The sequence below is a fragment of the Stenella coeruleoalba genome, assembly GCF_951394435.1.
Source record: "Stenella coeruleoalba genome assembly, chromosome: 20".
Lineage (NCBI taxonomy): Eukaryota > Metazoa > Chordata > Mammalia > Artiodactyla > Delphinidae > Stenella > Stenella coeruleoalba.
This window is the reverse complement of record NC_137166.1, coordinates 50,155,259-50,168,272: the sequence shown is the minus strand read 5'-3', so window position 1 is coordinate 50,168,272 and position 13,014 is coordinate 50,155,259. Positions and strand designations below refer to the sequence as shown.

Genomic DNA, 13,014 nt, shown 5'->3' with positions numbered 1-13,014 from the left:
TTAAAATCCAGTAATGTTCCTTGCCTGAATTAATTATTCATTTGTGTGATTATGTCTATTTCCTCCACCCCTGGTCATCATGAGGGCAACTTTAGTTCAACACAATGCCTAGCATTAATTAATATATTAATAAATTAATCCAATAAATATCTGCTGAATGAACAGAATCTGCCGTCCATCCATCCCCCCCACCGAAAGATGGTAAGCTAAATATTGTTCAACCTACTAACGACTTATCAGGACATTTCTTTCTTTCTACAACCACCTGGTGCTGTATCTGGATTTTCCCTCCATCAGAGGTGAGAGGTCAAGCTTGACCGGATTCTGCTGCCCATCAAGGAGCCCCTGGAAGGCAGACAGAAGAAGTCCCTCTCAGGACCTCCCTGGGGGTCCAGTGGTTAAGACTTCGCCTTCCAATGCAGGAGGTGTGGGTTTGATCCCTGGTTGGGGAGCTAAGATCCCACATGCCTCGCGGCCAAAAAACCAAAACATAAAACAGAAGCAATACTGTAACAAATTCAATAAAGACTTTAAAAATTGTCCACATCAAAAAAAATCTTAAAAAAAAAAAAGAAAAAGCCCCGCTTGCAATACAAAGCCTGCTAAGTGCAGGCACTGAAACCCCAATGCAGGGTAGTGTGGTTCGATTCCAGGCCCTCCAGCAAAAGGGCTTTTGAAAATAAATGTGAATTTCAGGGGCAATGTTGTGCCCAGGTAGGCACTGCCTCGAAAGGCAGGGTCCTGGTTCTGTTACCAGACTGTGGGGTAGGATTCCTCCCAGAGAGCAGGGGAAGAGAATATAAATGCTGCCACCTTCTCCCCACCTTCTCCCTCCTGCACTTTATTGACACTGAGGTCCTCCCTGCAGTGATAAAAGACCGTGATGTACCCTGACTGCCTCCCAAGGGTCACCTTCCCACATCTGGCTTCTTACAGCAACAAAACAATCTCTTGTGAAATGAGATCACACATGCCAAGTGCCCAGTACAATGCTTGGATCATAGCAAGCACTCAATAAATGTGTCAGGAATAGAAAATGCGGAAAGTTAACGTGATGGCAGACCATCTTTGGCATTATTATTTTAAACAGCTGCAGGCCTCCTTGACTACAGGGAGCTTTACACTCTACAGGGACCAACAGAAAGTAAGATGCACTAACAAAACCATGGCCTACCAATTATTTATATGGTATGGTCTGAATACATTGTAATTTAAGATGCAAAAGAGGGGCCTTCTGTCCAAATGAAACGACTTCTCCCTGGGAACAATTCCTATTCTCAGCCCTCTGTGGCACTTGCTAGAGGTGCTGGGGATTGGTCACCTCTCAGTAAGCAAAGCAATTAAGAAAAGGATGGCTGGATGTGAAATGATTTTTGCCACTGTCACCCTGCCCCCTCTCACTGCCAGAAGAAAAAGGTTAAAAAATCACAGAAAGAGGGAGCAAGGAGGTTTGGTCTCACACATTATTCAAAGAAATCATTCCTAGAGAATGCTATTCTTAGTTAAATGGCTGACAAGCGAGGCTGCGGGCCTGGGGAATACATGCAGCAGAGCCCAGATGAGCAGGGCACTAGGCATTCAGCCCCCAGGATACTAGACCTCCCGGGATGGGGAGGAGTGACACTTGGAAGAAGCTCCTTCAGGGAGTTTCTATGCCGTACGACGTGGATACTTCCCCCCAACTTCGAGAAGGAAGACTTGACTCAAAATTGGCCCAGAGACTCGGGGTATAAAACCTTAGTTTTGTGACCATAGTGAGGTGTAAAGATAGCGTACTTATCCTGAGAAATTATTCTCAGGAGGATTGTGAGTAGGCTCTAAAAGTAAGTCCTCACCCCAACTCCAGTGAGATAAACTGTCCAGAATTGAATATTCCTACTTCCTGCCACACATCAGAGACCTCAGATTAGCTTGGCCAATGCTCTCCTTCACCGAGGAGTCACACTGCTATCAAAGGGGAGCAGTGACTCTATTGCCCTCACCAATTTTCCACATGGATGAAAACTTGAAGAAAAAGCTTTCTAACCAGAAATACAAAGTCAAGTCTGACCCCCAGTCAGTCCTCCCATCCCGCTGCCATGGTGACCCCAGAGCAGCTGCAGTAGTTACATGCCCTTTTCCAGCCTTCCCATGTAACCAGAGCTGAGAAAGTGAAAATCTAATATCCTATTAGCACAGAAAGCACAGAGGCTGTCACTGGGCCTGGGCTGGGCTAAAAGCATCTGCAAATCAATCTGAAAACTGTTCTACCTACTGGCCATTTCTTGAACACATTCCAATTTTAGAAAATATGGAAACAGGATAAATGAACCGGTCAGAAAGCTCAGGAAAAAAAACAGGTGCAGGGACTTCCCTGGTGGCACAGTGGTTAAGAATCCATCTGCCAACGCAGGGGAAGTGGGGTTCGAGCCCTGGTCCGGGATGATCCCACATGCAGCGGAGCAACTAAGCCTGTGCACCACAACTACTGAGCCTGCACTCTAGCCTGTGCTCCGCAACAAGAGAAGTCACCGCAATGAGAAGCCCGTGCACCACAATGAAGAGTAGTCCCCGCTCTCTGCAACTAGAGAAAGCCTGCACGCAGCAACGAAGACGCAACACAGCCAAAAATAAATAATTTAAAAAAATTTTTTTTAAAAAAACAAACAAAAAACAGGTGCAAACCAGAACCAATCTCCACCCACAATGTTATGAGCTAACCTAAGAATATGGGGGAGCAGCTCCAACAGAGTCCTGGTAACAGCAGGAGCCGCACATTTTGAGGCAAGAAGGCAGCAATCCTTTCTTTGTGATTCGTGTTTAGGAGGAGTCAGCAATTTACTCACAAAACATGGGGCAGGAACCTGCCACCCCTGGAAGGCAGAATGGCTGCAAACAAAGCTTCTCCTCCCATACTCCCAGAGACCCCCTTTGAGCCCAACTCTTGCCACCCTCTTCTCAGGTCAAAGGTTAAAATGCAGTTGGCTTGGAGATGAAATTTTAAAAGATGATGCACAAGATACAGTGTTAAATTAAAACAAACAAAAAACAAGCTGTGGATCAGTAGTACATGATCTCATGCTTTTAAACATTTTGGGGGACAGTATTAGCAGAAAACACAATCCAACTATTCATGCAGATTACTCTGGAGACTTGGGATTATAAGGGACTTTCACTTTGTTATATATCTATATAACATCTACCTATGTTTATAATGATTAAATTTTTTACAGTGAACAAGTATATTACTCTTATAATAAGATTTTTTTATTATTATTATTTTTGGCTGCGCTGCACGGCACATGGAATCTTAATTCCCTGACCAGGGACTGAACCGGTGTCCCCTGCATTGGAAGCAGAGTCTTAACCACTGGACTGCCAGGGAAGTCCCAGAAAAAATATTTTTAAGGTGATGGGATGGTTTAAGTCGTCCCAATTCATAACGGTCACACCATTTCCTCTCTATAGCAAGGTTTTGGTTCGGTTTCTACTGTGACACTGGCTGTGAAGAGGCAGGTGGGTAGCAACACAGGCCCTGAGGCATGAAAGGCCTAACCATGGCTGGCAGGACTATGAACTCCCAAGCACTGCCCTTGAAAGTGATGATGCAATACTTTATTTGCCAGGATAAGCACAGTGCCCAGGTACATGAGATGGACACAAAAACAGGGACACAATGACTTCTGACTTTGAACTGCATGGGGCAGTCCTGACAAACAAGTTTTATTTGGAATATCATCTCTAATTGGTTAGAAGTGACTGCCTGGACCACCACATGGAAACTGGGTCATGTGGCAATTCTACCATGAGTAAGAGAGGGAGATGGGATGGGTGGTCAGGTGGCAGCACAGGCTTTCCCTAAGAAAAGCACAAGTTCAGTAGAAAGCAGCCAGAGCTGGGGAAAACACCTGACTGACGAATTCATTCAGCCAGTCACCAGAATCTCAGAGAGTCCCGATGCCCAACTCACAGATGTGCTGTGTCCAGGGAGGGAGGTGTCTGCAGCCCCAGCCCTCAGCTCAGACAGGAGCCACATGAGGAGGTGGCTATGGGTGGTGTCAGAAGGGGGCTGAGGACACTGGAGAGGTACAGACAGCACACCACACAAGGGTACAGTCTATACGACAACTGTCTAGACGCTTCAAAAAAGGTCATCACTAAAAAAAAAAAGGCAGAGAGAACTGTTCTCGACTGAAAGGGACTAAAGAGGCAATAGCTAAATGCACTGTGAATACTGACTGGATCCTAGAACAAAAGACTCAGCTATAAGAGACAGTTTTAAGTCAACTGAGTAAATTTAAACATAGATCTATATGAAATGCTCTTGAATTAATGCTAATATTCTTAAAAGTGATAATGTTATTGCAGTTATAGAGGAGAAAGTCCTGAAGCTTAGGGATATATGCTGAGACTTTTAGAAGTAAAGTGACGAGGTGTCCGCAGCTCACTTTCAAATGGTTTAACAACATACAGTGGGCTTCCCTGGTGGTGCAGTGGTTGGGAATCTGCCTGCCAATGCAGGGGACATGGGTTCGAGACCTGGTCTGGGAAGACCCCACATGCCGCGGAGCAACTAAGCCCGTGAGCCACAAGTACTGAACCTGCGCGTCTGGAGCCTGTGCTCCGTAACGGGAGAGGACGCGACAGTGAGGGGCCTGCGCACCACAATGAAGAGTGGCCCCCACTCGCCACAACTGGAGAAAGCCCTCTCACAGAAACGAAGACCCAACAGAGCCAAAAATAAATAAATAAATTTATTAAAAACAATACAAATTGTGGGGAAAAAGAGCAAATGTGGCAAAATGTTAACCACCGGTGAATACTGGGTGATTACTGTAGTACTCTTTCAATGGATTTTACCACTTTCAAATTTAAAAGTTAGGGAGAAAAGAAAAAGGTCGTAACTCGGTAAAGTCTGACCGGCAATAGGAAGGAAGACCGAATGTACCACGGGTGAAGCTAACCGCGACGACCAGCACGCACTGAGCGCTTCTGTGTGCCAGGCGCCACACTCAGCGCCCGACGTGCAAGTCCCCCTGAACCCTGGCAGCCCAAGCAGGCAGGTCCTGTCATCACCCTCAGTTTACAGATGAGCAAATGGCAGAACAAAGATTCTAAATGCAGTCTAATTGCAGACCTGAAGCTCTATATCACTCTTCCCAAATGCCTCTCCTAGTGAATCTGTTTTATTTTAAGTACATCTGGAGAAAATGCTACAGGGGCCTAAGAACAGGGAATGGTTAAATAATCTGTGATACAGCCATTTAATGGAACATTGTACAGCAATTAAAAGTCATATTTTCACAGAGTATTTAATGACAGGGGAACATGCTCACAAAATAATGTCTGGTTTAAAAAGTAATGGTTCTCAAAAAATGGTCCTCCAACATAACTCTTAGTTACTGAGTTCCTTTTTCTGCAGGAAAACGGGAGTAGGTAAGCTGGTGAACTCAGGGCTCTTTAGCCTCATCTGAGTTATGCTAAATTTTTTTTGAGAACTAGAATACCACATATTCTGAATTACGTAAAACTAAAAACCTATACACATGCAGAGAGATAAAACTATAAGGAAATACATCAAAATATCAACAGTGGTTTTCATTAAGTGGAAGATAATGAATCTTTAAATTCTTTTTCAGTTTTTGCATTTTGTTGAATTTCTACAATGAACATGCTTTAATTTTATGAAGAGGAAAACAAATTCTTTTAGGAAACTGAGTACACAAAAGACACCTGCCCCCAACATACACATTAAGCTCACAGATACCACATCTAATTATTTTCCTGAAATTCTATAAAAGTACAAACTAATGCCAATGAGGGGAAGCATATGACCAGAATTTAAAAGGAAAGAAGAAGAAAACAATGCAATTAAGGTATTCCAGGTTGAAAACCAATCATTCCATCAACAACTAATGTGTATTGTGTGCCAGGTTCTCCGAGACAAGGGGAACAGAGAATCCTGTTCTCAAGATTGAAATGTGCCGGGAAGAACTACCAGGAAGGTTACATTCAAAGTGCTGCTGGGGGTGGAAGAGTCCTGAAGAATGAGGACAAGTTCCAGAGGCAAGGAGGAACGTGGGACACATTTCAAACCACAGGAAGGGTATTGCAAAGCAGAGAAACACAAAGAAATTCTGCTCTGGCCATATCCTTCTAATACATGGTGTGTATTCTTGTAAAACAATTTTAAAATTAATGCCTGTGCTAGTATAAAACAGAAAGAATGGGGAGGGAGGGTCGGAGGGAGGGAGAGAAGGCAGGCAGACAACCACAGCATAACAGTACTGCAGTAGTGCGCGTAGTAGGGAGGAGTTGAGACTGCGTCAGCATCTGGTAGGCAATGAGGAAGCAAGAAGAGGTCTATGGTGGAGGAAATGCCACGTAATCAGGATGGACTGAGAAGGAGGGTGACAGTGGGGCAGTGGAAATGAAGTGGAGGAGACAGAGCCAAGAGATGACAAAGGACAGCGACACACTTGGGCACGGATTAGATGAGTCAGAGAGGACCCTGAAGTTCCAAGCTTTTGGGTGTCAGGGTGAGCAGGGGTGCAATCTAACAGAGCTTTAAGAGAAGCAGCAGCTCAGGAGTGGCTGGTGGTGAACTGGGGGCAGGGGTGAAGAGGTCTTCGCACCTGAAAGGATTCATAGGTAGAAGAATACCTGTAGAAGCACAGGTAGAAGAGAGGCAGTGGACATAATAAAAAGCTAATCACAGGGCTTCCCTGGTGGTGCAGGGGTTGGGAGTCCGCCTGCCGATGCAGGGGACGAGGGTTCGTGCCCCGGTCCAGGAAGATCCCACATGCCGCGGAGCAGCTGGGCCCGTGAGCCATGGCCGCTGAGCCTGCACGTCCGGAGCCTGTGCTTCGCAAGCGGGAGAGGCCGCAACCGTGAGAGGCCCGCGTACCACAAAAAAAAAAAAAAAAAAAAGCTAATCAGAGTCTAAGAGTCAGAGAAGCAAGGTGGGTATGGCAGATCAAGCCCACAGATGTGCTCAGCGAGAGGCATGCGGGTAAAATTCAGGCATTTGGTGCTACCACAGGTGAGCCAGTCAAAGAGCCCACTGAAAAGGGAAGCTCACCCTGACAGGAGAACCCTAACTAATCAATGAAGAAGGAATTAGGGTGATCACTGTCTCAGGGAAGAATCATCAATGCATGCTAAAACTAGTGGGTGAAAATATTAGGAGAAAACAGATACTTACACAGTCTGAAAGCATTTCCCTACAAAATACTTATTCATACAATGGGGGAAGAGTAGCTTTACAGTGGAGAAGCTTGGCAGACACCACTACCTTAATCAAGGGATCAAAGAGAAAATCTCCAGTGATGGGACAAACTGACAACACAAGCCAACTGGTCTGATGCACCGAGAAGGACACAGCCTCGCTTCCCTGCTGTTACTGCCACAAGTGCAAACATGAACCTAATCATGAAGAAACAGAAAAAAAAAAATCCAAGTTGAGGAACCTCCTACAAAATAACTGATCTGTATTTTTTAAAATTATCAAGACCATGAAAAACAGATAAACTGAACTGTTCTAATTAAAGGAGACTAAAGAGACTCGATAATTAAATGTACCATTTAATGTTGTCTGAGATTAGCTCCTGGACCAAAAAAAATTTTGTCTTTTGCTATTAAAGGATGTTAATGTGACCAATGATGAAATGAAAACGTCTACAGATTAGATAGGTTAGTATTGGGTCAATGTTAATGTCTTAATTTTGATAACTGCATGGTGTTTATATAAAGGGAATGTTTTTAGTAAATACCCACTGAAGTATATAGAAGTAAAGGTGCATCATATCTACAACTTCCAAACATTTCAGGAAAAAAGATACACACACACACACACACACACACGATACAGGGAATGTGGTAAAATGTTAACATTTAAGGAACCTGGGAATTGTAACTTTCAATTTCTTACAACTTAAAATTTTGGTAACTTTCCTATAAATCTGAAATCACTTCAAATTAAAGTTAGGGACCCCCCAAATGATATAAACTATCTCTCTGAAGTGAGAGAGAGGCTCGAGTCACTCAAACTTTCTTCCTGAAGATTTCCTCCTTGCCCAAGGCAGAGGTGCCAGGAAGAAACTGATATAAAACCAATGTCAAGAAGATGGACACTGACAAAAGGCTTTGGGTACAGGTGGTCTAAACAAACTACAGATCTGCTATGATTATGCCAAGTGCTTGCTGTGATTCAATCCTGGTGTGCTACTGAGAAAACAACTCCAGAGTCTTTAGAGAGCTTCAATTTGAAACCCATTTCCCCTGATTTGGCACATCCTGAGTAAATATGAACACCACCACTCAGCCTAACATGACGCTGCTGAAATTAGTAGCCGAGCTTGGTAGGCTGTCCACACCACACAATACTTAATATCATTGCAGGTAATACCGGAATTAGAAAGAACACATAGGGAGGTTATAACCCCTACCTTGGTTTCAAATTAGTAGCAGCCTATATCCTTGAGCTCACCTCTTCATGCTCAAGGGTCCACATAACCATGTGCCCACTATACCACCTCCTCAAAGCTCACCAGCTTTGAAAGTATCCAGGAGAAAATCAAGGGAAACAATGACATGGAACTGGAAGCTCCGGGGGTTACAAAAGAAATGCCAAGGATGGGAATTCCCTGGCAGTCCAGTGGTTAGGACTCTGAGCTTCCAGTGCCGGGGCCTGGGTTCAATCCCTGGTCAGGGAACTAAGATCCCACGAGCCATGTGGCATGGCCAAAAAGAAAAAAAAAAAGAAAAGAAAAGAAAAAAATGTCAAGGAGACAGGTTATGGGAGCTCTAAATGAACAAAATAAATGTTTTAAACACAGGTAAAACTTTAACATTTCAAGAGCAATACAGAAAATCTTAAGACAGTCAGCCTTTGTGATAACACCAAGCTGCCAACAGAACTGAAATGCAGCTGCCTGACTAGATGATATCTAAGCATCTTAGCTGGTTTTTTATTGCAGGAAAAAATTTCTATCAATATATGAATTTCAGGCACCTGATCAACGGCCATCTTCACATTCCTTTTATTAAACCAAAATGTGTTAGTTTGGGTCCAGTACATTGGACATTTGGGTCCAGCACAGCGCTGAAGTCACTGATAAATAAAACCCTTTCCCTGCTGGGAGACCTGTAGGGGACAAACAGGCTACACGCTATGACAGGGAGCTGCGGGACCACAGAAAAGGTATTCCAACCAGCCACAACTGCAGTCCTGACAACAGGACTGCTCCCACACACTGAAAGGCCTAACATATCCCGCACGACAGCCTCAAAACTACATGAAGATGGAGGATCCACAAGTCTGACAGCTGTCGGGATTACTCAGCTCCTTCCCAGAAAGCATCTCACGGAAACAAGAAATAATTCCAGAATCTCCAGATGGCTCAGCCCTCTAGAGAGCGTCCTGTAAACAGTGAAAGCTGTAATCGGCTCTGAGGCAACACTTACCTGTGGCTTCAATGTACTCAATACATCGCTCAATAAATACAGGAATCGGTTTCTCTGGAGTCACCACGGTTGTTAAGGGCACCCCAAAATAGTTACTCTCCCAGGTCGCCTTTGTGATGGATGGCCGGGGTTTGGGCTTTGGTTTCTGTCCAGGAAAGAGAAAAGAAAGCACAAAAACAAAGTGATTCTCAACATACAACTCCAACTTCAGTAAGGCTTCCAGAGGGGAACTCTCAGTGGTGTGGAAACTGTTAGAAAGATTCCAAGCAGGATAAAGAGACCCACTTACTCATCTCATTCATCCAAGTATCACACAAGATGCCGGCAAGTTGCCACATAGTCACACCTTGGGTGTGAAACTGCATTATCAGAACAAAGGTGTTTATAAGAAGCAGGCCATGTTTATTTAATAACAATGAGATGACTGTCCAACATCCTTTATCAGGGGTACAATGGAGTAAACAGGAAACTTTCCAAACATTCCATACAGATAACAGATACTATACACTCAAGGATGGCTAAAATCTTTTCAAAAGATTAAAAAAGTGGAATTGAGGGCTTCCCTGGTGGCGCAGTGGTTGAGAGTCCGCCTGCTGATGCAGGGTACGCGGGTTTGTGCCCCGGTCTGGGAGGATCCCACATGCCACGGAGCGACTGGGCCCATGAGCCATGGCCGCTGAGCCTGCGCGTCCGGAGCCTGTGCTCCGCAACGGGAGAGGCCACAACAGTGAGAGGCCCGTGTACCACAAAAAAAAAAAAAAAAAAAAAAAAAGTGGAATTGAAAACTAATAATTTCCTCCTTCGAGAAAAGACAGCATGCATTCTGCTGAAAGCCCAAGAGAAGAATTCCCTTTTGATACATCAGCCTGGGGTTAATTCCCAATGGCTTCTGCATTAGGAAAGGGTAAAACCAACTAATCAGACATGACAAATAGGATAATTCTTTGTCCTTTCCTTCCCAGCAGTCACCTTCCTCATGTAGTAGGAGTAGCAGCAGTAGCAACAACTACTTGAGAGCTGCTACGTACCAAGCCAAGTCCCAGCTACTATTTCTATTAAACCGTATGGCATTCCATTTTACCAAGGAAAAATGTCTCACATGACACAACTAACAAGTGACAGTGCCGGGATTCAAACCCAGGAGGGTCTGTCTCCAAAGCCCACGCTCATATACATTATTGAGATATTTTGCTCCAAAATTATTCAATCCTTTTATTTTGAAGATCACATGAGGAGGAAAAAATGCTCTAAACCAATGGTAAATTTCCTAAAGCTACAGAAATACACCTAAAATTTGGGGCTTTTGTTAAAATATCATCTAAAGAGGAGGATAACCAAATAGAATCAAGGTAAATGGACCCTGGTGTATCTCCAGCAACTCAGTTTCATTTGCAAGTTAATGAGACTAATTTAGAAGTGCAGGTTTATTTACAAATATGCCCAACTTAAAACTTAAAAGTATTTAGGGATCTCTGCATAAAATCCACTAAAGAGGACAGCTAACTAGCTTCTAGGTCAGGGTCAACCATTCCCTTTCCTTATCCTGCTCACCCTCATTCCTTCTGGTACCCCCTTTATATGAGAACAAATCACTTCCTGTTTAGTCTGAAATTCGCTGAGGACTTCCTGTGCAAACAAGTGGCAAAAAAAAAAAAAAACAGCTGAGAATAAACTGTACATGAAAGAAGGAACGAGGCCATGTCTGGACTGCTGGCTGACACCATCTGAAATGACAACCCAAAGGCAAAGATGATCCAGTCCTCACGCAGCCCGCTAACTGATCTGGTATGGAGGACTGTAATGCAATGTGAATGGATCCCAAGGTCCCAGAGAAGCACACGCACTCCACAAAGCCTGTCACTGCAATATGCCTGCTCCTGGTAAAACCAGTGACACAGCCTCTCAGGCTGCAGGGAGTGGCTGCTGCTCTCTCCCCTGTATAGACTGCCTGAGGCAAACAGGCTCTGATTTCACACTTTTTACCAAAGAAGTATGGAAAAGCAAATTAATGATTTATCTTTACACGAAATAATTTAACCAATCTAGACTCTCCCTAGCATCTTCTACTTAGATGAAGTACAACATAAAGATTTAAGCTTTCAAATCTAACAGACCTGGTTTGAATCCTGACTGAGAAGTTCTGTGACTTTGGTCAAGTAATTTAGCACCTTGGGGACAGTACCTTCCTCACGAGGTGGTCCTGAGGGTGAAATGATATGATGTACTGGAAGTGGCTCAGTGCCTAGAGCGCAGTAGTTGCCCAACAATGTAAGAAGGGCTGAGTGTTTTCCATTGTTACACACTGTAGCAACCAGTAACAATGCATCAGGTGAGGCTCTCCCTTAAAAATGCCGTACCATTTAAACTGTTAGCTGAAGAATCTGAACACACAAGGAAGACCATCCGGATTTAAGCGACATTCTTTTGGCCAACCCCAACCAGGCAGCAATTGCCAGTCAAAACTAACATAACAATAGCACTGTTCTTCAATAAAACCTTGAAGCTTCCAAATAAACTGCTGTTATAGAATTAAAAAAAATGGGAACTTTAAGAGAGCTGCCAGGAAGCTACTTCCAATCACTATAATGCCTTCTGACCATAGTTCTAGTAAACAGACAATAAATTTTAATCTCATACTTCTTCCACCCTCTCAATACTAGAGCAAGATGATGAGGTGTGTTCTAACAGTCTAAGTTAGCTAGAAAATTTAGCCTCTATCAACTGAATACTTACTAAGCACCGGATCCTTGCTTAAATCCTTTTTTTTTTTTTTTTTTTTGCGGTACACGGGCCTCTCACTGTTGTGGCCTCTCCCATTGCGGAGCACAGGCTCCGGACGCGCAGGCTCAGCGGCCACGGCTCACAGGCCCAGCCGCTCCGCGGCACGTGGGATCTTCCCGGACCGGGGCACGAACCCGTGTCCCCTGCATCGGCAGGCAGACTCTCAACCACTGAGCCACCAGGGAAGCCCTGCTTAAATTCTTTATATGTATTATTTCATTCCAGATTCACAACAGATCTGTAGATATGGGTGTTAAAACTCCATTTTACAGATGAAGAAGCGGAATCCCAGAAAAATTCAGTTACTTGCCCAAGTCAGTTCTGACTACAAAACCTGCGTTCTAAACCACTATGGTTCACTACCTTCCTCTGAAAGTTCTTGGGATATGCGGAATAAATAAATGGATGATTAAATAAATGATTAAGGGTACACTGACAATCTGAAGAACTTCTAAAGGTAATAAAGACTCACATAAAATACCAGGGATCTGTAAGCTGGGCAAGGGAAGAATGGGGCGTGATGACAGCTATTTCAAATAGCTACAGGACTATCTCATGAAAAGAGAGCAGATGACTTTGTATAGTCATGTTGGGAGAGATAAGAGGAAAACAAAGAGGCAGTTTTGGCCAGAGAAATTTAAAAAACAAAAAAACCCCAGCTGTTTAAGAAGGAAAGGACTGCTCTGTAAGTATTCGAAGCAGAGGCTGCAACCTACCTGCCATACTCATTGTCAAGGGGATTCTGCTGTCAGGTGGAAGGCTAAATTAGAGAGCTGCTCTTTTTTTTTA

At 44.0% G+C, this 13,014-nt stretch overlaps 1 protein-coding gene across 3 annotated transcripts in view; it reads right to left on the bottom strand.

Annotated features, from left to right (window-relative positions):
* Window positions 1-13,014, bottom strand: part of ARHGAP35 (Rho GTPase activating protein 35) — a 123,173-nt gene that overhangs the window by 53,449 nt on the left and 56,710 nt on the right. For all 3 annotated transcript variants that reach the window (XM_079907738.1, XM_079907737.1, XM_079907739.1), the window contains one exon: window positions 9,445-9,589. In XM_079907738.1, coding sequence (XP_079763864.1) covers window positions 9,445-9,589 — 145 coding nt within the window. The remainder of the gene's footprint in view (window positions 1-9,444; window positions 9,590-13,014) is intronic.